A 25,884-nucleotide genomic window follows, 5' to 3' on the forward strand; every position below is an offset into this window, starting at 1 on the left:
TCGCCAACAATCCCTGCACCCTCTTTTACATTCCCTTATACCTCTGTGTTACCCTGCTCTTCTCATACTGTTCAATAATAAATGAAATATACAAGAAAAAGACTGGTTTCGGTTATTCACGGATTTCCCGTATTCGCAGTCCTTCCCGGAATGTAACCCTGCGAATATGGGGGGGGGGGGGTGGCCAACTGTACATTAGAATAATGCATTGTTAAAATTTCACTGTATAAATTTTCACTGTATAAACGTGATACATAAAATTTTTAAACCCCCTTTCCTCCCTCCTTGCGGGTGAAAAAAAGTCAAGTTCAGTTTCAACAAATGAATTGGTAATGTACTTGTTCTCTGGTTCGTGTAACTGTACCTAACTCTGATAACTAGAGTTTCTGAAGGTAATATTGACTCAGAATTTCTTTAGATGATATTTTCTGTACCCTTCTTTGCAATCTTATATTTTTGTTATTCTTGACAATACATCTTTCGTCATTAATTTGTGTAATTGAATTTCATTGGTCCACCAGGATAATTGAAATATGTTTTTTTGTTTGTTTCCCCATCCAGGCAGGCAAAGAGATGGAAAACACTGTGATCTCTGTGGTTGTTCATTCCCAGCTGTTAGATGTGATAAATGTGGCAGCCAGATATTCTGCTTGTCTTGTGATGACATGTACCACAGACACCCGAAACGGAAGTTCCATCTCAGGAAAGCTGTCGACCCTACACCAACTCCTCAGGCGAGACCTGTCTTGCCAATCAAAATTTCCAACCTGACGGCTGTTCCTGGTGATCCATCCAAAATGCCTTTACCGCCACCGAGGAGGAAAAAGCCTGGGAAGTCTATATTTGATAGCTTTCGAAGAGGAAGCCCAGCTTCGGATGTTAGTAACCATCAAAAACACATAATATTTAACCATTGATCAAATTCATGTGCACAAAAATCACAATCTGTTTTCGTGTAAAAAACTGTTTTTGTTCTTTTTCAGTAATGATTAAAAGTTTGATGAGTTAGAATATTATATGTTTGTAGTAACGGAAAAGAAAAAGAAATAATGTACCGTGTATACTCTTGTATAAGCCAAATCCCCTCATTTTAGGATCACCAAAACTGCAATAAATTGAAAACCTGTGTATAAGCTAACCCTCCAAAATTAGTGCATTTTAGGGGAGGAATTCGTATATTTTCCTGCAAAAAAAAGTTACAATTAAAAATAATTAAAACTTTTTAATCCATTTCTTCAGATTTTCCAATCTCTATATCAAAAGTCAATATGGTGTGTCATCTTTGTTTTCATGTTCAACTGTGCTGTTATTGCTGTCGTCACCTAAAGAGGATGTCGTCTTCAGTTCCATCTATCGCTTTACTGATACAACACTTCTTTGAGGATTTGATGATGATTTCATTGGAAACAGAATTCCACACCACTTCAACCCACTTCCACACTAGGCCGATATTGGGTTTCTTTAAGGCACCATTTTTTGCTGTTTCTTTATCTTCAAAACTCACTCATTTGATCCATAAATTCCTTAAATGATCTTTAAAAGGCTCATTCATGTTCATATTCAAAGGCTGTAAAATCTACGTTAGTCCACTGGGTATCAAAGCCAATGACGTTTTTGATTTTGACTTTAATTTTGACATCATCCATTCTGCGGGTCTGAACATAGCTACAAAAATTACTCTTCTGATTAGTAATGCTGTCTAAAATTGTCCAGTGACGTCGCCGATCTTCAAGCTATTAGTTCAGAGCCATGTAGCTATATGATTTGTTAAAGGGGGAAGGGGTGTATTGATATTTTCTCCTCGAAAACTGACCCATGTATAAGCCAACGCCCCCAAAAATTAAGGCTTATACATGAGTATATACAGTAGTGGTTTTTCCTGCCTATAATCTGTGACTTTGTATATACTCTGCATCTGTAAATTTCTTGTTATTACTTTCACCACGAGGTTGAAAGATGTTGCTGGTCATATTATTTGATCTTCAAAATGAACTGTGCAACATAAAAAAAAAAAAAAAAAAGCTTTTAACAAGCATAATTTCCACTATTTATGGCTTTATTTATCTGATTTAATTCCCAAAATTCTGTAAGATCCATAATATCCAAAGTCTTCGTGTATCACTATATTCATTTATATATGATACTTTTGTACTTAATTTTTTGTATTCAAACATGTAGGATGGCTCATTCTCAAAGAAAGATTATTCATGGACAGATCGATTGGGAAGTATAAAAAAATTCATGAGCAACAGACCTTTACCTCCAGTTCCACCAGATGAAGAAGAGAATGCCGAACCTGATCCATCACAAACATCGCCATTGCATAATTTGTCTTTCATCCATCGAAGAGGTTATTGCTAATTCATATTTCCATGTAGTATTTCTTGCAAACGATTTCCACTGTAAATGTAAAAATGATTGAAACATCATATGAACTAATATAGTGATACCTCGCCTTAAGAATTTTGCTAATGAAGTTTTTCTTTTTTGACATTTCTCTGCCTCTGCAAACAAACATTTTTTGTTGAAATGGATGCATGGACTAACATAAAATAGCCGTGTCATGAACTAAATTTTTGTACTAACCAAAATGAGTACAATGAGTAACGGTTATTTGAGCAAGATTAATTTATTTCTACCATGACATCACTTCCTAAATATACACCTCACTTTCAAAAAGATTTTGAGCCATTCCAATTAAAGTGAATGATTAAGCCAAAAGAAAATGCATTTAAAAACATAAACTAAGACTCAGACTTATTACCTAACAAAATAGTCTGGACATCCTAGGAACTTATCTTTTCCATTCGCATGTGTGTGAGAGAAGAATGAGCCAACTATATCAGGGCTGGACAAAAAAAATCTAGGCGCCAGAAAATTTTTTTATGCCCCATAATAATTTTTACCCTTAGAAAAAGGCCAAAATAATGCTTGTTTTGACTTTTTTCAGGGCATAGTGACCCTTTTTCATGTTGGCAACATGTCACTATAAATTCCACACATTTTGTGCTGCTCTCAGCCTACAATTTAGTAACTACACACAATGGAAATTTTAGGCTCCAATATATACTAATTTTCTAATCACCCTGGTGACATACTTCACCAAACACCAACTCTGACCATATCGCTATATTGCAATTTACTGCCATTAATGAGATGGGTTGGAAATGAAGGCACTGTGAATCGGTGGTTGCCTCAAGTTCGTTAGCGAAAATATTTTACCTATATATCCTCTCTTGGGTTCGAACCCGGGATAGCAGCAACCTTCACGGTGGTAGACGAGCATCTTACCACCAAACTTGGCGCACCAAACACCATGGTGACCTGGCACCTGGGATTTGTCCAGCCCTGGACTGTATGATGTAGCACACCACTTGACACACTTTTTTTTGTCAGTGACATGCACAGATATAGTTGTGAAGTTGCTTATCTCAGTTTTTGGGATCAGTTTTGGTTTTTATAGTCCTTGCTGTTTTATGAGACCTATATTAATGTTTTAGCAGTTTCTGGAATGAATTAAATTATTTTCTATAGACACATGTAAAAAATCACATTTTGGCTAACGAATGTGATTCCGTAATAGATTATTTTCGTTAGCCAAGATATCACTATATTGCATTGAACTTAGTGATATTGTTTTATTTTTTACATGTTAAATAATAATGTTCACATAATTTATTTTTTTTCTAATATGTATCTAACGTTTTATTTTCCCAGTTGAAGAAAAACCTCCGGCTCTTCCTCAAAGATCTCAACTGAAATCTCAGGTGCCACTTAAAGACCTGGTGAATGAAGATTTACAAAGGGTAACCTAATTTTCAGACATTCCCTTTTTTCAATTTGCTATTAATTATTTGAGATTATTAATGAAAAACTATCTTTAAAATACTGTATATTGAATACAGTTGAACCTCAGTTTTACGAATTGACCTGGAGAGAAAGAGTTTCACTCATTAAATCTGAGGCAAGATAATCACAAATATACAGACACTGATTTTAAAACATTTTATGAAAACGAAAAAATAGTTAAATCTCAGTGGTTTTTACTGGATTTTAACAAAGTAACAGTTTTACTTCATTAATATCAGAAATTACATTACATTGAGTTTACATTACCAATTTTCATATTGCAGTCAGCACACTTTATACTAGCCCACAACTCCCAATTGCCCGGTCAAAAAAGAGGTAATGTCAGGTGATCATTCTATCAAAAGATTAACATATAGGATAGTTAATAAATGTCGACTTTATTCATACACTGAGAAGCCAGAAACACTGGTACACATAAAACTGGTCGAATCAGCCTTTGGATGTGAAAGTCTATATGGAAGAGTGACCATTGTAAATTTTGCACACTTGCTGATGTCCTAACATTGGAATCTGTAGCCATTTGAGGCAGTGTTACATGTCTATCTCATGAAATGCTTCTTGCCAGCCATCAACGATCATGTTCCTTCAGAGTCTTTTTCCACCGGCGTATCTGTCATAAATTTGATGTTTTCCCATATTCTTTATATTCACTGGACACTCTTGCGATGATAGTGAGTGAAAATGAAAATTCCATCTCTACCTCAGAAATGCTGTGACCCATCTCACGAGTGCCAACTATGAAGCCATGTTCAAAGTCACGTAAATCGTGATGCCTTCCATTGCAGTAGAAGAAATTGGTCTAATAGCTTCTCTAGCTACTACCTGTTGTCTTATGTAGGTGCTGATAACCTCATAGAGTTATGTTGATTGATTTTCTCCCTTATTTGCATATGCTCGTTTGTACTAGTTTTTCTGGCTTCTCAGTGTATATGTATATATTTTGCTATGCTCAAACTGAGAAAATGCAATTTCATTGTTTTTTTAGAGTAACACAATGACTAATGGGGTAAAGAGTAACTTTGAACAAGGAAATCAAGATTTTCACAGCATTGAAAATTTCAAAGGTGACCAGCAACAATTCTTACAAAACAGATTTGGTACCCTGCAGAGGCAGAATAATTCGACAGCATTCCCACCATCAATGTAAGTAATTTTAATGTGAAACAATCCCTTAACGCAGTGTTTTTTAAAGTGTGCATCAAGGCTGCTATGGTGTTTGCCTTTGTAAGGGATGCGGTGGCGACCTGGATATATTGATTTGTGTGCCTGTTTATGCTTTGAAGTGGTTCTTTTATATATTAAAATATCTATTAAACTATTCTGGGGAGGTGCAGAGGAACTATTAATTGGTCAAGGGAGCTGCAATTGACCAAAGTTCGAGAACCACTTCCTTTGTGCAAGATTATGATTTTAATGAAAAAAACTGAATGAAAATATACTTTTTATTTTTAGGCATCCAGCTTATCCAGGAGATAAAGCAAGTGGTATGCATCAAAGCTCAAGTGCAACTGACTTGACTTCATTGCCAGGAATGCAGGGTTATCCACAGTATCCATACAATCCACACTTGCCGCCACAGTACCCTTTCCCGTATCCCATGTACCCTCAATATCCTGCCTATCCTTCCCATTTTGGAAGTTCTTGGGCCAATCTGAACACTCACTCTCAAACCACTGATGGGGATTTCAGTGATCATTCAGAAAGTTCAGCAAGTCATGTCAGCAAAGGAAGGCATCGCTTCCCTAGAGATAATAAGGCTAAAAGGAGTCAAAGTGTGCTTATGGATCACATGGCGTTCCAAGGTAGGTAAAAGCAGGCAAATCTTCTCTTGTCTTCAGAAACTCTTTCAGCATGTTAGAAGTTTGCCGCTATTGAAGAGCGCTCTACTACTACTCAACCATGCATGAACCTCATACACATTCCTCTGCACTATTTCTAATGAATTGGTGCATGCAGAATGTGTGTATTCTGGGTGTACGTGTGGCCCTGAGGTTTTTATATTTTCTGAGTTGTGATTAGCACTGAATTGCACTATATTTCTTTGATTAAGAACTCCCATGCATACATGTGCCACAATTCATGATAACTCCTTGATATGAATTCTTGTTATGATTATATTTGTTTTCAAAAATTTGAAAATCCCCTCTATTTTAGGCCAGTTCTATCCTTATGGTCCTTATCCTCCCGGATGCCCCCCTTGGGTACCAGTCATGTCATCTGATACTCCCCCATCTCCAGCAATGGCAAGACGGTCATCTAGTCGTGCAAGCCACTCTCAAAGAAGACGGAAAGTTACAGATGAAGATGAAGACGACTACCTGTCAAGCTCACCTATAAGTCGGCCAAAGTCATCCTCATCAGAAATTTCAAGGAACTGTCAAAAAATGAGAAATTATACATCTTCCGAGTCTTCTGAAGAAGGTGAGGTTAGAGCACAAACGCCATCAAAATCTAAAGGTTATGAAGGAAAGAAATTGAACAAACACAACTTTAGACGACGAGGTTCTAGTCCACGGCTACAAGGTGTCTCTAATGCATCTGGTGATGAAAAGAAAGGTCAAGATATTCGGCATAGAAAGAAAAGTAAAGAAAAGCTGTCATTGAGGCAGCGTGATGATTCTCCTGAAAAATCTCAAATCAAGAAATCAAAAGACACTAAAATTAAAAGTGAAAAAAATAGTCAACCTTCTGAAAAAGGCAAGTATTTGCTATTTGTTGAACCAAATTTCACTTCAATTTTTTTGAATCAGTCCCAGAAATATTGATATCGCCATTTATTACCTTTTTTAACTGATAATGTTTTTGATTGAATGACAAGTTGAGGTTTGAGATTGCGTTTAAGGTTGAGACTAGATTTTCTTTGACAGAAGAAACGTGTATACGCATCGAGAACGTGTACCACTTGATATCGATTATGTTGAACCTATAGATCAAGGTGTACCATAAAATCTAAATCTTTTTATAGTCAAATTACAAATTATAATGCATTAATGAAAGTCTATTGCATTGATAGCATAAGAATGACAAGCGAAATTTGGAAAATAATTCAGTGTTCCGATAACCATGAATTGTTGCCCTTAAAGAAGGTTTTAAGCATGGTCAAGAAATTCTGCAGTGATGTTGATTCCAGCTAAGATCAATTATTATAATTATAAGTAATTAAAATGTGGGAAAGTTTCATAACTGAGATAAAATTTTAATAATTTATAACTATTATCCCTTTTTTTTCTTTATCCCCCATGTGAATATTGATGATTTAAGTTGCAATTTCTAGCCTTTTTGCAGGTCCAGGATAGATTAATTGAATAATTTGAATTTTGGATAAATCAAACTTTTCTCCAGTGACTTTGGACTTTGAATTAACCAAGTTCGATAGTATATCATCATTAAATTTGATTGTCAGTATCATGATAATAAAAATCTTTCAATTACCGCAGTTTTTAATATTTATTTAAATGATGAATTGCATAATTGAAATTCAATATAATTTAAAATTATCAATAATTTCATTTTCAATTAAAAACACCAATTTTATTTACAATTTTGATGAATTTTAAGAAAATTAATATTTGGCCAGACCATCAGCTGAATATTCGGTATTCAGCCAAATCACTATTCGTCCCATCCCTATTGAATTTATACGATTTTCTCTATATTGCACATCAAAATTGACGGCACTTTGCTCGAGTCATCACTCTGCTTAGACCACATAGTTTTTTGGTAACATGAGTGGTGACTTATTAAGGTTGTACTGTGTCTTTCTGAATGTCTCTCAGTTCATTTCAGCTAGTAAAAATTTATGTGTAAAATTTTTTTTCCCAATTTTTTTCCCTTAGAAATTAATGAAGACAAAACTAGTCAGTATATTCCACCAACTAAATGGCGATGCAGACATTGTACTTTCATAAATAATAGTGGTGAGCGAATTTGCCAAGTGTGCTGTAGGACTGCCACAAAATCTGTGTCACCAATTGAAGATGCCTCTTCAGAACACCAAGAAATCACAAATGACGTGGGTGAACAAACTAAACAACAACAGCTTGTAGAAGAATCATGTTCAGAAAAGCAAGATATGGCAGTCCTTAATTCGGCTCTTGATGAAGCTGAAAAGGTAATTTTTGACGTTTAAAATATTATTTCTTACCAACATTGCACATAAATGTATTACTTCAGTTATCCATTTTCAGGTTATTTTCAATTATTTAGAATTTATTTACTTCATTTTAATTCATATGTTTCATGAATGCTATCCATCCTGTTTTAATTAGTTTTTTTTTGGTATTGTTATTTTTGTAATTTTAACAGCTCAATGTCCTTTTTATGTATTGATGTAACAAGACAAAAGTTGATAAGTTAAACAAATATGATAGATCAGTAGGTTATTTGTGAAATAAATAATCTCTTTAAAAGTTGAGGATAGTATTGTTAAATAAATACCTTTCCTGAAATCCACATTAGATCAATGGATTTTTAATTTAAATTTAAATTTGGGGATTGATGGGATCTTTAAATATATATTTCATTCACATTTATGAGTGCATACAGAGGTTTGTGTAAGACTTACAATTTGCAATTTGCTCTAATTAAATTAGAGTTTGATCATATGCAAATTATAACATGAGCATTTCATCATTTTTCAAGCAGACCTATTGATATTTTCCAGTGAAAATGGTGCTTGACACCACAAATGCTTGAGCTGTAGCAACATTATCCATTTCTCTAACTCAGAAATCACACACATCTTCTGAAAATGTATGAATCCGTTTTTATTGAGTTTTTGAAAACTTTTGATTTTTGCAAAATTAATGTTTTCCTTTTCCGATCTTTTTAACCACTTTATGATCAAAGGACGTAATATTGCATCCTAACACCAGTGGAATGAATTCAAACAAGCTTGCTCTGTTTTCTTTCCTCTTGCCTAATCATTCCAAAGCTTTGTTGCTACCTGAATTTTTTTTTTGTTGATTATTTGTATACCCTGATAGTGATTTTTTTCCATCACATATGATGTATCTTTCTTATAAGAGGAAAAGTGAGGGGTGAAAAGAAATCTAACCTTGTACATACATTCTTATCACCTTATGTTTTATACTGTCTTGCTCTTTTATTTATTTTTTTCTTCTCTTTTCCTAATGTGGGACTGGGTTAGAACACAAAGTTACTAAATTTATTGCCGATTCGTGAAATAGAGAATTTCTTGCCAAGTCGCTTGTAAGCGAAGGGGTTAATGAATGATTTTGAATATATAGATGTATTTAATACTAATGTTCATAAATGTGTTTCTTATATTAATTACATTTAAAATATATATAGCTTATATTAATAAAACTATGCATAGATTGTGTTAACCCTTTAGTGGCATAGCAGAAATCTCTAGATCCCCCTGTAAAATTTCATACCTTAAAAAAAAAGAAATGTAAGCTTTCTTTTGATTTTCAGCAGGTGTGATCCAAAGGTAGCCTATAAGAAAAATTGTGTTCCACTGAGAAATCCGCTTTACAAAATTTCTGGATTTGCCATTGCTAAAATAAAAGGCTTCTAAGAAGGTGAGATACCTTGTCAATGGCAGGGAAGAGGGTTAATAAAAATATGAAAATATGTAGTAAATAATTATTTTGAATGTCTGTAAAAAAAAATAAAATCTTACAAATGGTAAAATGTTAATAAGTAGACAATTATATTAGAAAATGATGCAAGACATTCGAGTTTATAGGTTCATCAACCTTTTTCTTTATGATTGTCATAAAAGTTACTAGCTTGGGGGGAAAAACAGAATATATATAGAACATTTACTCACATTGAAAAAGTCACAATTCTCAAGTTTTTGTTCACTGCAGAAATATCCACAAATGCCTAGAAATTTACACTGATTTATTTTATTTTAGCTTCTGTTATTCATAGTAGTTGTTCATTCCACATTCTTCATCATTGCCAATTATATGGTAAAACCCCCCTTAACGGACACCCCTCATATGCGGTCATCTCTCTTTTGCTCTGAAATAATAATTTATCCTTCTATAATAAAAAGTATGCATTTCAAACCCCTAATTAACACCTCTCTTTTGTGGACAATTTTTTTTTTGTCCTACAGTTGACCGCAAAAGAGAGGTTTTACTGTAATTTGATTACACTGTTGTGGTTTTTTTTTTTGACAAATTTTGTGTGATTTTTTTTTTTTTTTTGTCAAATTTTGTCTGGCTATTTTTTTTACAATTTTTTTTGATAAATTTTGTGAACTTTAGTATTTTAATAATCCTTCTTTAAGGAAATCAATCGAAGTTTGAATGAGCTACTAAAAGTCCAGAGTTGTTCAGTTCAAGAGCAAGATTCTCAAAGTATTTTGAAAATGAACACTAGACCTACGCCTGAAAAAGCATTCAATAACCAACAAAATATTGATTTACTTTCTTTTTCATCAAATAAGAGTACTGGCACCACCAACACTACAGCTCCTGTGAAAGATCAGACTGTATACACTGGAAATTTTCATGCTAAAGCTCTTTCATCACATAATAATAATGTGATCAGGAAAAACATTGCTATAGGAACGATAGAAACTTCTGCCACTCCTTCCATTTTGACTGAGAAAGTGAAAGATTCATCTTGTCAGACAATAACAGATGATGCAGAAAACTCATTTTCTGATAGTGCTGTGGGTTATCCTGGAAATTCAAATGGCATGTTATATGCTACAGATATTCCAAGTTATCAAGTAGAGTCTCACAATAACATCCAATCTCGGATATCTCGTGGTACTGAAGGTGAACATTCGAGAAGTGGATACCGTGGAATTCTTCATAGATCTCACTCCAGAGCTTCATTGTTTACTGGAAGAATAAATGATGCATCAACAATTGAATATGGGGATGGAAACAATCATGCCCTCAAAGCCACACCAATGTATCGTAGCATTAGTCGAGCATCATTATTAGGTGAAGCAGTAAGTATATATGTATGATTTTAAATATTAATTTATGTTTTTTTGATTATATGTATAATAATTACATGATTTTTCACAAGATTACTGTGTAAAGTCATTTTTAATAATCAGTGTTTCGCAAATAAATTATAGTGCATCCTAGCATATGAGATGTGCATATGATGCATATAGATGGTGCACCACTCCCTACATACAGTAGAGTCTCAAAATTCCGAGCTTTGAAAATTTGAGTTTCCAGATAATCCAAGGCACTAGAAATTTTCGAATTTCCTTTTTTGAGACCCTCTTTCTCCCCCTCCAATATCCAAACTTTTTATTTTTTCCAGGAATACTACGTAGTTCATATGTATTGCACAGTGATTTCAGTTTGAAAGTGACTAGGCAGTCCCCCATTCCTATAACGGGTAGCTGGTGTAAATAAAATATTAGACTCCATTGAATGAACATAGACCATTTTAACTTTCAGGCAATTGTTGAGAAAGAGGAGCAAGTTTGACTGGTTTCTTTGTAATAGTGAACAATGGAATTGCCCCTAATCGTTTACGTAAAATTATTGGAAAGGCAGTTGAAAGCTATCTTGTCTCTCCGTCAATTAATGAGACAACCATAATTTTTTATGGGCAGTACATTCATGTTTTATCATTAATTATAGGCTTTTTATTGCTCTTATTGAGTTGTTGTATTTTGATATAGTTTAGATATGTATTTGACATCCATATTTTTTATGAGCATCTTTCTTCAGCCAGCCACCTCGTTGGACATTTTGTCTGTTGTAGCTTTTGTATTTGTATAATCCCATCCCCAATTCTTTGCAATCATTCTCTCATCTTCGCTCCCTTTTCATATTCTTCATTTTTTGAAGCACACCATATGGCATCTATATCTTAAAAATACTTATCTTAGGAATTAAAAATACAGTAAGTATGTGCTAGTACTGTGCTTTTGCTTGTTGTTTTTTTCTAACTAAAACAAATATTTAGAGCATTTTTCTGTTTTCCAGATGATTAGAGTTTTTCGGTAATCTGAGGTGGCCTCTGTCCCATCCACCTCATATTATCAAGGCTCTACTGTATGTGCCCATATATTTTACTCCATGCATATCATTTTTTAATCTTTGACCAAAAATTGAAATGCATTTGAACTGTTCATTCTGCATTATTCATCATATTTAATGACAGATGTGCATTTTGGTGAGAGGAACAATAATTTTCATTTTGTTAAAAACCTTCATTGAAAAAATTTTCTTATAGAGTTGGATGGTTCAGTAGAGCAAATAGTGTAATGACTGAAGATATCTACAAATTCTTATTAAATTGATCTTAGGAATATTGAATCAATTTTAGCAAGTACAGTAACCTCAATATTAAGAGAACCTCAATCACCTGGTATCAGATTAGGTCGATTAGTCACCTATAAATGTGATCCTCACGTATTTCCAAAAGATCTGTATGATCTGTTCAGGGAATTTGTTAGTGTAAGTAGACATTCATGCCCAAACCGAGATTCGAACGCAGACCTGTATAATTAGAGGTTTCTATCTTTCATTGTTGCAGTAGGGATAACGAAACACGTTAAATTGAAGATGAAAAAAAAACATTTTTCATAATTCCAATGCTTACCTTACGTATAGAGGTTTCCTTTTTATTTGTTTTTCAATTAATTAACCTTTAATTAACACAAATTTTTTATTCTTCACCTCTTTTAGGATCATCTCTTTTAATCAAGGTTTACATTTGAGTTGAAACCAGAAGCATAATTGCTGGTTAATTGAAGTTCTTGTCAAGTTTATTGACTTTCCAAAGTCTCACTCAAAAATGAATGTTATTGCTATGAGAATTGTCTCCAAGCTGGTTGAAGGTGATGGTGGTTTTACCATGACAAAAACTAGATCTGGGAAATTAAGAGAGATTGCACCTCTATCGGACCTTATATATTTTAAAATTATTTTCGCTAAAATGCAATACATGCACTGTTCATTTGCTGAGTGGAGGTTTAAACTCATGAAAAAAATATTTCCTCGTGAATAACACTTTCTTGGCATCCCTAGTATTCTTTTTAGTTTTTTGTTGTTTTTTATTTTTTTGAAATATTTTCAAAAACGTGGTCGAGAACTGGTTAGTTTCAGCTGTTTTTCTTGATAAAAAACATTTAAATGAGTTAAAAAATTGATTCAATCACTTTGTGTGCAAATTAATTTCACTTACTTCCTCACTTAAACAAGCTATGATAAAGACATGTAGCCTTCAATAAATTATTTTTGCCTAGGAGTGTAATTGAAAAAATTATTGTGCAGAAATAATGTTCATGTTTTTATTTTCTTTGGGAACCATCTGATTGTGTTGAATGAAATTCAATTCAAATTTAGTATAGTTTGTATAGTTATGAAAATCTTAAATCAGTAGTCATTATACAGGGTGTTTCAAAAAGAATCATCTGATTTAAAAAGAACATTACGATTCAGCTTTCAATCCATTTTGTTCAAATCATGTATAGGTAGAAAGAGGGAAATCTCAAGTTTCACTCAGTTGCCGGCAGGTAGCGCTAACGCTCTTTCTTTGGCCGCCACTTCAGTTTGTCACGATGGCGACTGCACAACAGAAATTGTTTTGTGTTGTAAGCTTCGTAAAGTGTAAGTCCGTAACAACTGTGTTCATCGTGCTTTTCGTCCACAATATCCTGGTTATGAACTTCCTACCGCTCAGAGCATTAAGTGATGGTATAAACAATTCTGAGATATGTGTTGTCTGTGTAAAGGGAAATCCCCTGACTGTCCCCGCATGTCAGATGAAAATGTGGAGTGCATCCGACAGTTTCGCATGTAGTCCACAGAAATCCACTTGCAGTGGATGCAAACATGCTCGCAAAAGTTTGGGATGACTTTGACTACAGTATATAGACATATGCCATGCATCCCAAGGTGGGCATATTGAGCACCTCTAATTTGGTTTGTAAAAAAACTTTATGATTAGCCATGTAATATAAAATTAATCTTAAGTGTATGTTCATTATTTTTCGTAATATGAACATTTCCAATCAAGTGATTCTTTTTGAAACACCCTGTACATTTACATAATTTTAATAAGCATCAACATATGTTATATATTTACAGGAATCTTGGTCACCTGAATATCCTTCCACTCAAAAACCAAAGTTTTATTTGAGCATGGAAGAGCTAGTTGAAAGACGAAGGCAAGAAACCATGAGAGCCCAGGGCTTAGAACTTGTTCGAATGATCAGGGTAAATGATAATTTTTTCTGTGAAAGTTGTTTAGGAAGTGTTGACTATACCTTAACTCTCAAATAAAAAATAGTCAGAGATATATCAAGGAAATAGATATTTTCTGGATATTATGTCAAAGTGAACCCAGAAAGAAAAGTCATCTACTCTCTGCCAGGACTCGAACCCAGGCACTATTGCAAACTGAACAAGCATGCAGTAGCATGCTTGTTCAGTGTTGTAGGTAGTCCCTTACTATCTACTCCACTGGAGACACAATGCTGCCCTCTGTATTTCATGCTCTGTGGAGCAAGGCGCTGAAGTGGTAGGTAGAGAGACCTACTCAGACCCCATTTGCTGAAGTTAAGAGAGGCTACTAATGTGTCTATTTCAGTGCCTCACACAACCGTGCTTGAAATAAGGAAGGGCAGGGTAGTGTTTCCCATTGGTTGTAGATGGTAGTATGTTTGCTCAGTTTTCAAGAGGGTTTGGGTTCAACTGTTAATGAGGTTGACATGTGCATCTTTCACTATGACATTAAAATTGGAAATACGTTTGAGTGTAATATTCAATGATTTATAGTCACAAACACAACTTCATTAGCCAAATTTAACTGATACCATGCAATGATATTCATAAGATCATCAATTAAGGTATTGCAAAATTTGTGTCACATTTAATCATTGATATTTTGTACCCTTTCACTACTGTTGGTACTTTAAAGTACCGCTAATTTTTTTACCCCTGTAACATCCTTTGCATACGTTGCTAGCTGTTGGTATTTTAAAGTATAAAAAGGCTGAGTATAACTATACTTTACAATTAGCAGATGCCAGTACAAGTGTGGGGCAACTAGTTTTTCAAATATAATAATTATAAAAATTCAATTAGGTGTTTCACCACGGCAGAAGAATTTACTGCATTATAAAAGCGTTATAAAAAAAATGTTTTTGCAAAATGTTTTTGCAAAATGTTTCCTCTAACAAATATATATATATATATAAAGCAAATGGTGGCTTTCTTTGTTGTAAAATAAATAAATATTCGTTATTATGTATTATTCAACTTATTTGAATTGGTATTTTTTATTTTCATTGTAAGCCTAAAGTGCTGACAAAATTTATAAGTACCAGTTGATTTGTTGTGTACTAAATAATTTTTTTTTGTCTTTAAACTTTAATTAGGACTAAAATGATCTATCAATAAATTTACATGATAATTATTTCATTTTTTCATAATGGGGAAGAGAAAGGGTTAAATATTATTCCGATGGCTTTATCCATTTCAATTCTTATGTGTGTGTCTCTTAGGAAGCAGAACAACAAGGTTTCACCGCTGATGATATTCAGGTAGCCATAAATAATTGTGGAAAGCAGAACCCTTTAGTCTGGCTTCAGGACAATTGGGGAAACATTATCAAAACAGTTGTTTCTCTAGCCACAAACTATGGCAAAGACAAAGCAGAAAATGATGTTGGTGCAATATCTGATAACGAGGCTAGAGATGCTCTCCGACTACACAAGGGGAATATATGGGCAGCTGTAACAGAATGTGTTGAAGGCAGACAGAGAAAGGTCATTATGATTTTTTTTGAGTTTTGGCTTCAAATAATGTTCTCCTACACCTCATGATTTTTTCACATTAACTTTTTATGAATATTTCTTTATTACATATAAATTTAAAAAAGTCTAGGAATACTTTTTTAATACAATTTCTTTGAAAATATTTTGAAAAATCACCTACTCACTTATAGAAATAAAATCAATTTCTTCTCTGAAAACCAGTATGGTTTTTGCCTGGCTGTAATACTGAAAATGCCTTAATATCATTCACCAAAGCGACTTATAATAGTATTGATAACAGTAATGAGACAATAGCTATTTTTTTAGATATCTCAAAAGCTTTTGACACCATAAATCATGAAATTGTACTAACAAAACTACATTCAATTAGAATAAGAGGTATTTCTGACATGGTTAAATCATATCTTTTGAATCATTATCAATATGTTAAAATCAATGATACAATAAGCGAGAGTTTACCCATAAGGGATGGTAAATGAATGAATTTTAAAAATATATACCGTATATATACGTGTGTATAAGCAGAGTTTTTTTGTGTGGAAAAATTCGTTCCCCAAGTGGGGGGGGGGGTCGGCTTATACTCGGGTCAGCTTTTGATGAGAAAATATCGACCCCCGCAATCAGTAGTAATTTTTGTAGCAGTGTACGAGAAACTGATATTATTGGCATGGGATATGTTTAAACCCCACAGAAGTGATAATGTCAAAGCTTAGGCAAAGAAATAAAAACATCATTGGTTGGTGGTGGCTAACGTTGATTGTACAGCCTTTAGATGTGAGCATCAACAAGCCTCTCAAAGACTATTTGAGGAATTTGTGGATCGAATGGATGAGTTCCGATGATAAACTACAAAAAGTGGTGCCTTGAAGAAACCTGACATTGACCTAGTATGCCAATGGGTACATGAGGTGTGGAAGTCTGCTTCCGGCAATCCTTCAAAAAGTGTTGCATCAGCAATGCAATGGACGGAACTGGAGATGATATCCTCTTTGAAAGTGGCAATGGCGATGACAGCCCAGAGGACGATAAAAACGAAGATGCCACACTCCCCTATGATGATCTGATGGATTATGATGAGCTTGGAGTCTCAGAAGAAATGGATTACAAAGTTTGAATCATTTCTATTGTCAATTTCTGTGAGCTATTCATTTTGCATGAAAATATAAGATTTTTTTTTTGTCTGGAATGCACAGATTTTTTGGGGTTGGCTTATACACAGGTTTTCAATTTATTGCGGTTTTGGAGGTTCTGAAGTGGGGTGGTCGGCTTACACACAAGTATATACGGTATATTTTTTGCTCTAATTTATGAACTTCCAATGAATTTCTGATTACAGTAAGGACTGGATAGACTCCTTTTGTTCTAACAGGCTCTTATAAGGTTGACCTTATCATTCTCCGATACATTGATTCTTCCCAACAAATTTTATTGGTGATATGTAATCTCTTGTTCTTGGAATAATGTTTCAATAAGTACAAAAGCTGTCTCTATGCATTGGTAAAGATAGAAGCGCAACATAAGCTACTTTTAACTATCCCAGAAAAAATAAAATTTTTATGAATTTCATCTGAATTCAGAGGGAGCTGCCTTTAAAATTCTGGAGAAAAAATAACATAATATAGTGGGAATATAATGTGAATGATAATGAATCCGGAAACAGGTTTATGTTAATTATTTCTGGCACACAACACTTGAAATCCTTCATACATTTCTTCATGAAAATAAGAATTGTTTTATCTTATTTTTAAATTTATAATGAATTATATGTTTGTTTTTTAGTTTCTGGAGCTTAGTGCAAGGGGAAACTTCACATTCAAAGAAATTATTGATTCTCTCAATGCAAGCGATGGAGATGTTGAATCTGCTTTTGCGAACCTTACAAACACCTCAATGAAGCCATTTCTCATGAGGATTTGGGGCAGTGGTGAAGGTGTGCCTAATCTTGAAGGTGCAGTGTCACCAGATAATGCATCAAACTTTCATGATAGAAGTATGGAGTTCCCAAACAAATCTAGATATCAGAGTGGCTCTAATGAGGGAAGTGAGAATATATCTTGGGAAGATGAGGACTATGAAGAAGATGACATTGATTGGAAGAGTGATGAAATTCCAGCAGATGAAGAAGATGATGAGGAACCAGTCACTGCATACCAGTACACTTTGGATGGCACATTAAGGCCTGGTAACACGAATGGTAGACAAAGTACAGAATTTTTTATTGGAGATAAGTTGTTGACTCCTGAAAGTGATAAAAGTGAATACTGTGATGCTTTTGGTAGTGGTTTAGATGAGCGTTATTTATCATCTACATCTATTGATGAAATCTACTTAATAGATGCTGAAGCTAAGGAATCACTGGACTTCAATCCTGCGCCGAAAAGAAAATCTAGTGGTTTGTTGGAAAAACTTGCAGCCTTTCGTAATAAAAAGATGGATACAAATGCTGAAGCTGCTCCCACTAAAAATGATTCTTGTGCAACTGATAACGTTTTGAAGAGTTGTAATGACAAAGAAAAAAAAGATGACATTCCTAAAACTTCAGACATCGATAAACAAACAATTGACAAGACATCTGAAAAAATTAATCCTGACACTTCTTTTCATCCTTTTGAAGCTGTGAAACAAGCGTTTGGTGCTATCAAAAGCTCAGTTGTAGGAACTGCTGTTAAGTCAAATGCAAGCAGCCCACGAACTGTCAGTGAGAAAAGAACAATTATTGTTAGAGATAGGATAGGCATGGAAGTAGTTCCACCTGAAAAATCTGTTGAACCTCCTCCAATTATGAATACAGTGTCTCATTCCCAAGAGATGGAATATGTGGGGAAAAAATCTGGCGATACCATGGACAATGTGAGTATCTCGGGAAATAGCTTTATTCCAACGTGTAATCTAGTTGATGCAGTCAGCTTTGACAGAAATTCTAAAAACTCTAAGAAAAACGCTATGAAACACCAAAATTATGAATTAAATTGTTCTGGAGTTTTGGATGCATCTATTAACTCTGAACATTCACAAAATACAACTAAAAATAATTTGGAAAAAATCAATAAAGATCAAGCAATAGCCGTAATTGCAAATATAGAGTTGGAAACTAATGTGACTGAAGGTAAAAGTTCTCAAAACAATCTTGATGAATCTTCTAAGGAAGATTTTCCATCAACTGAAACAGATGCTCCTAATAAAAATGGAGAAACCAAGTCTTTCCATTCTCCATTGAAGATTTTGAAAGAGAGAACATCTGCAAGTCCTATTCAAAAGAAAGAAAAAGTTTCAACCATTGATTCATCTTTTGATCATCTTGTGTCCCAATCAGCAGATCTTGATGGAATTAAAATGCCTGCTATCACTATTGCGACAAATGGATGCGATAACAATAGAATGGAAATGTCATCAAAACCTATTGAAGTTTGTCAAAAGATTGGAAATTCAATTGCAGATGTTAAAATTTCTGATTCATGTGATGATCCTAACAGGATACAATCAGTTCAAAAAATTGAAACTACTTCATCTACATTTGTTAATCATTCTGATAAAACAAAAGCAGACATTGTGGATGTAATTCCAGTTAAACCAGAAAAGACCTTACACATTCATGGCCCACCTAACAGTTTCTTGTCTCATTTTGAATCTGAAAAACATTCTCTAATATATGAAGTATGTGAAGAAAGAAATCTAGATATTGATGAGCATCTGAACCATTCAGATAACAAGCTTGTTGGAACAAGAACTGTATGTGATGAATCTCTTATAACAAAAGGTGTGGGATCAAATGCACTTGATAATACTAATGTGACACTTGGTAGCCAAAAACTGTCAGCTTCACCTTTGCAAAATAGCCCTTCAGATTCCAAAATCACTGATGTAGAACCAGAGAAATCAAAATGTTTTGGGTATTGTGAATCAAAGCAAAATTTACTCATAAATACAGATGATGCACTTCAAATTAATTCAGATGATGTGGTTGCTGCTGCAATAGAGCAAATAGTGCATATTTCTGAAAATCTCATTGCCGAAAATAAGTTCACTCAAGATTCAATGGAGAGTTCAAAAATAAAAGAAACTGAGTCAAACATCATACCTGATTCCACAAGTATAATAAATAAAGACATTAGTGAAATTGGGAATCGTTTCACATTATCACCATCTTGTAAAAAGTTCGCCTTCAACCCCGAAGTGAATGATTCCACATACTCCAATGCTTTAGATCCTCAATCAATAAATAGTAGAATTAGTGAATCCAATCAAAAAGGAGGTGATGAAGAATATGAAATTTCAAATTCTGTGGATAAAGAAAGGAAACCCAGTGAAATTTTACCTAGTTTAGAATGTGAAATATCCAGTGCTATCATTCAAAACATTTCTAGTTCTGAAAATAAACTACTAGGACTCTCTGCTAATTCAGAGAAAGAAAATGAGCCAGTCCTTCATAAGTTGAAAACAAATGACAGTAACGCTATCACTGATGATGCACATCATTCCAAAACTGATATGAAATTGCAAGGACTTTCAGATTTAATTCAGCAGAGAGAAGTATCAAAATGTCAAGATGGTGGGCAATCTATAAAAACTGAGCAACTCAATCCCCAAGCAAATGATCTTGCAAGTGTAAATATTTTATCACAAAATAAGATGGAAGAAAATTTTCTCGAAAACATTCCCGGTACTACTACTACTCCATTAAACACTGACTCCATTAATCAACAAGAGGAGCAGTTAATATCATCCCTCGATAATGTTAAAATGATCACAGGAGAAGACGGAACACCAGGAACCTTTGTTCACTCTAAAAGCAATGCCATTTCATCCTGTGAGAATCTGTCAGTTTCTAAAATTTCTTCAAAACCTAAAAAGAAGAAAAATGCAGATATCAAAGCTACACGAGACATGCAGTCAGTGGAAAATAGTCCAAAAAACAAACCTGTGACATCAGAACCAATTTCTATCATCCAAAATGAAATTCCTAAGAATACAGATCCAGGTTCATCGAGTTCAACTGAAACTAAAGTTTTGTCTGAAAACCAAGCCAACTCCATTGATGGAATGAAAACTGCCACCAAACCCTTGAATACAGAATTTAAAATTGGTGATGGGAAGCCGTCAAGTAGTTCTGAGGTCTCCATTGAACAATCGACTCCATCAGATGTAAAGTCTGATGTCAAGACCAACTCTGAAAATTACGTCAAGAAATCTGATGTCATGACAAGCTCTGAAAATTACGTCAAGAAATCTGATGTCATGACAAGCTCTGAAAATTTCATTAACAAATATGATGCTATGACATACTCTGAAAATTACGTCAAGAAATCTGATGTCATGACAAGCTCTGAAAATTTCATTAACAAATATGATGCTATGACATACTCTGAAAATAACATCAAGAAATCTGATGCCATGACATACTCTGAAAATAACATCAAGAAATCAGATGCCATGACAAGCTCTGAAAATAACATCAAGAAATCAGATGCCATGACAAGCTCTGAAAATAACATCAAGAAATCTGATGTCATGATGAGCTCTGAAAATAACATCCAGAAATCTGATGTCATGATGAGCTCTGAAAATAACCTCAAGAAATCTGATGCCATGACGAGCTCTAAAAGTAATGTCAAGAAATCTGATGCCATCACGAGCTCTGAAAATAACCTCAAGAAATCTGATGCCATCACGAGCTCTGAAAATAACCTCAAGAAATCTGATGTCATGACAAGCTCTGAAAATAATGTCAATGAACCAGTTTCCATAACACCTGTTTCTGCCAAAGCAGAGAAAAATTTTACTCAAGATTCTGAGAATGCATTAAAAATGGCTGCTGTTGTTGCAAAACCAGCTTTGATGACTGCTGAAATTTCTCCCTTGTCAGAACAAAACATGTCAAAAGATGATTGTGAGAAAACTCCAGTAGACCTTTCAGAAGTTGTGATTTCAAATGAAACCTCAAAAACACTGGAGAAAGCTAAAATGTTTGACCAAGACATTAGTGATTCATCTTCAATTATTCAGCCAGAAAGCAATAACATTGTTCAAACTGTAGAGTTACCTACTGAAATTAAAATTGAAAATGCATTGGTGGAAGATAGTTCTATAACCAAAAAGCTTTTTAAAGATGCTGCAATAAAAATTGACAGCATTGAAAATACGAGAGATACAACATCAGTATTACCAAAGTCTGAAAATAATCATTCAGCTGTCCATGATCAAATTGAGTCTCCTGTTGATATAAGTACTGATTCTTCTTTGGCTTCCAAGTTCTCTGATGCTGCTACTACAGAAAGAACTGACAGTACTGAAACTGAAGATGATAGCACTTCATCTATAACTTCAGAAGACCTATCCCTTCCATCACAGAGTGGTAACATGGCTGCTGCTGCTGCTTTATCTAATTATCAATCAGAATCTATAGATGATTCATCTTCTGTTACTACCAAAAGTCTAGGTAGTGCCATTCCCTCCGGACTCAATGTGTCTATTAGGCCAGCTAGTCCTATTAAACCAGCTGGTCTTCTAAGGCGCATGAGTTTTAATACTCGTAGAGAAGCAATATTCCAAGAAAGGTATAAGGATGATGTTTCAAATTCTGTGGAAGAAAGACCCTGGTTTATACAGAAGAAGCCTGAACCTGTGAAGCAAGTTTTACCAAAGAGGAGTATCAAGCAACAGCTAGAATTTGAGGTATAAATATAGTTTTTTTTTAACAAAAGAAAATTTTAAATAACTTAGTTTAATTAATAGTAACAATTCTCTCAAATGAAGAAAATATTTAAAATGTCAAAACTCTTTGCTTTGCCAATAGCATATTTGACTTAATTTTATTAAGTTTGATATCAGAATCTCATGTGAAATATGTACTGCAAATATAAATTCAAACTTAAAGTATTTTTACAATTTAATTGTGTGTAATATATCTTTATATTTTGCTAATATTTTTTCCTTGTGACAGAGGAAGGTGAGAAACCTGGTATCAGAGAGGAAATGTCGCACGTATCGTAAAGCAGAAATTGTGGTGCAGCTAATGGATTTGAAATTTGATGAGAAGGAATCAATTTATGCAGCAAATGAGTGCTCAACATTTGATATGGCTTTGAGTTTTTTGCAACAGGAGTGTCAGTTGTGCGCTGGGAAATATCCTGTTGGTGAGGTAGGAATAATATATTTTCATTGATATCTCTCTCTCAATGAATGAAATGGAATAGGGAATATAGGAATTCTAAAAGAAGAAAATACAGTGATACCTCAGCTTATGAATTTTTTGGCTAATGAAAATTTTCTTCAGCATTTTTCTGCCTTAGCTAACAAATATGGATTCAGCTAACAAAAATTTTTGTTGACATGCATACACCCACAGTCATGTGACATTAACTAAATTTTCTTGCCAATCCAAATGAATCCAATGAGTAGGTTGTCACTCAAGCTATATTTATTTATTTCTTCCCCAGAATCGTTCTCCAGATCCACCTCTCTTTCTCTTTCAGGAAGATTTTAAGGCATTTTATGTGAATTGAATGAATGATTAAGTTAAGAGAAAATGCATTAAAAAACCCTCAGGTTTGGTTCAAAATGATAACTTAGCTGAGGTGTCGTGTGTGTGTGTGTACGGTAGTTTATTTAATGAACTGAAATTATATACGGCTGAATCGCTCACAATTAATGTATCCTAAGTAAAAATGTCCAGCATTTGTGCATAGTAGCCATTACTTATGATATACATGAAGGAAAAAGAAGCTTGAAAAACAAAAATTAAACATTCACAATTGAAAACAAAATAAATGTTATCTTTTACTGATGCACATAAAGTTATGTTGCATATATCATTGAAATCCAAAAATTTTAGTCTTGCATCGGAACTGATGATTTGATTTTCTATCAATTTAAAATCTATAGCCTTTGTACATATTATTATTATTATTATTTTGTTTATGAACAATTTGAATGTTTTGTATCATAGGCATATTATCACATATTAAATAATACTTAAATATTATTTTTATGTACTATATAATTGATTAAAATATATTTCATTTAAATTAAACTTTATAAGGCTCACACTTATGTATTGTTTTTTCCTTTTAACTCAGATTGTGTCGATGATTAACTGTCCTCATAAAGCATGTAAAGAGTGCATCAAAGCCTATTTCACCATTCAGATACGGGATAGAACTATAATGGAGGTGCTGTGTCCTTTTTGCAATGAACCAGACATAACTGATGAAGACATTGCCCAGGACTATTTCAATCATTTGGACATAATGGTAATCTGAAAAATGTTGGTTCTGGCAATCCTTATTATTAGTATTATAATATTGAAATTAAAAGAAAATTTCATAGTCATGGCAAAAAAATATTACAGCTGTAATATAAACTGTACACAAAAATCATTACATTTAGGCTGTTTTAATTTTCTAAAACTTGCTTGATTTATATTGACATATTGATGATGACGTTTTATGATTAAAATTTAGAACTTTTGTTAAAATCAGAATAATTTTGTATTTTCAGCTAAAGAAACTGGTTGATCCTGAAATACATGAGCTCTTCCAAAGAAAATTAAGAGATAGAGTTCTTATGAAAGATCCTAACTTCAGATGGTGCTCCCAAGTAAGATGAATTTGCATATCTTCAACTTGTGTATGTGTGTGTGTGACACTTTTTATTGTAAAAATTTCATGTATTCATAATAATGGCTTTATTGATCAGTTTAACTGTGCACAGTGATCCTATGGAAATAGCATAATTATGCTGATCTTATCAAAATTCCTTGTTTTAATCAGACATCTGTAGGAGCACAAGCACTTTTTATTGCATGCGGCTTTGATTTCATTTTTTGTATTTGGTTCAAATTTGTATTTTGTTTATATTTACACAGGGCCTGTTTCTTTCAAGGAGAAATGGGTCTTGTGCTCAGGCCCCAACAAATTTTAAGGGCCTCCAAAATTTAAGAGTTTGTTCTGCATATTTCACTTTCTCATCTTGTTGAATTTTGAATGTAAAACTGAATACTCCAATGAAGAAGCAAAGCAGGAAAATGCCACAGCATACTTCATAATTTATTTTAATTAATTGCTATATAATAATACCTTATAACTATGACTTAAAGAACACTATATGAAGGAGGCGGAACCCAAAAATTCATGTTTTCCCAGGCCCGAACTTGTGAGGAACAGCCCTCCATTTACATGCATCTTAGATGCTTGGGTGGACCCCAGGCCAAGATTTTTCATTACCCGTCATAGTAAAGGTATAAGGTGAAACATAAAGTAAAAAATTCACCCCGAGCGCAGGAGGAGAGGGATGGGAGTAAATATTCATTCTTATATTAAATATAATTCTTGTAATCTGGTTCTTATTTCATATTCTTTTATCAATGATTTGGAGCCATATAATAGTTAAAAACATGAAAAATGTGTGTTTTTAGTACAGTAATCAAATATATATAGAATATAAAGAAAGGGAATATCAGTTCTTTTAGTTAATTAATAACTTATTGATCAGCTTTTGCTTATCAGAAAAGACTTTCATACTACAGTGGAATAAATGGACACTTCCTCTTAGTGGACACCTCCCATTAATGGCCACTTTTTGTAACTACATCAACACACCTCAGTGTATTTTACTCTTCATTTACGGATACTCCTCATTAGCACGCACACACACACACGGTCTAAATCCAAGATGTCCGTTACTGAGAAGTTCTACTTCATTGTACAATGTCAGTTATTTAATGACATAGCTAAGGAAAAAGTATACTTCAAATTTTTTTATGAGCTGCTAGAATGATTTTTTAAAAGTGTTTTTTTTTTTCTCTCTTGGTTTTCAGTGTTCTTCTGGGTTTATATCTGATCCTAATCTTCGAAAACTTATGTGCCCTGATTGCAATGCTATCACATGTGCTGGCTGCCGTAGACGGGTAATTCAGTTTTTTCCCCATTTTTTATTTAAATCAAGGTGAAAATTTAAATTTTTACCGTGTTCTTCAGCTTTATTCTGCATTATATATATTAACTGTACTGAATGACACTTTAACCACATGATTTGAGGGATTAGCATATTACAATCCGCTGTAATAACCTGACCCCCCATCATCAATGTGAACATAACAGTTTTTTTTGCAATCAAATATGTTTATGTAATAAATCTTTTTATATCATGGTAAATTGCCCCTAAATTAACAATTTAGACAACATTTATAAAGTGCTAAGAAGTAACTCCCTAGTAATTAATTGTTATTCAAGGAAATGATATGTGAAAGTAATAACATGATGAATATGAGAGCTAGG

At 33.8% G+C, this 25,884-nt stretch overlaps 1 protein-coding gene across 1 annotated transcript in view; it reads left to right on the forward strand.

Annotated features, from left to right (window-relative positions):
• LUBEL (Linear Ubiquitin E3 ligase) overlaps positions 1 to 25,884 on the forward strand; it is a 53,035-nt gene that overhangs the window by 19,940 nt on the left and 7,211 nt on the right. The window contains exons 3-17 of the mRNA XM_089235562.1: positions 562 to 878; positions 2,179 to 2,350; positions 3,718 to 3,806; positions 4,856 to 5,013; positions 5,323 to 5,672; positions 6,025 to 6,567; positions 7,707 to 7,981; positions 10,136 to 10,810; positions 13,920 to 14,048; positions 15,338 to 15,601; positions 17,390 to 22,282; positions 22,551 to 22,748; positions 23,686 to 23,859; positions 24,107 to 24,205; positions 25,425 to 25,514. Of these exons, the coding sequence (XP_089091688.1) occupies positions 562 to 878; positions 2,179 to 2,350; positions 3,718 to 3,806; positions 4,856 to 5,013; positions 5,323 to 5,672; positions 6,025 to 6,567; positions 7,707 to 7,981; positions 10,136 to 10,810; positions 13,920 to 14,048; positions 15,338 to 15,601; positions 17,390 to 22,282; positions 22,551 to 22,748; positions 23,686 to 23,859; positions 24,107 to 24,205; positions 25,425 to 25,514 (8,426 nt within the window). The remainder of the gene's footprint in view (positions 1 to 561; positions 879 to 2,178; positions 2,351 to 3,717; positions 3,807 to 4,855; positions 5,014 to 5,322; positions 5,673 to 6,024; positions 6,568 to 7,706; positions 7,982 to 10,135; positions 10,811 to 13,919; positions 14,049 to 15,337; positions 15,602 to 17,389; positions 22,283 to 22,550; positions 22,749 to 23,685; positions 23,860 to 24,106; positions 24,206 to 25,424; positions 25,515 to 25,884) is intronic.

Source organism: Pholcus phalangioides, unplaced genomic scaffold, assembly GCF_987345545.1.
Source record: "Pholcus phalangioides strain wild (caught in Gottingen) unplaced genomic scaffold, Ppha-v1.0 ptg000009l_1, whole genome shotgun sequence".
Lineage (NCBI taxonomy): Eukaryota > Metazoa > Arthropoda > Arachnida > Araneae > Pholcidae > Pholcus > Pholcus phalangioides.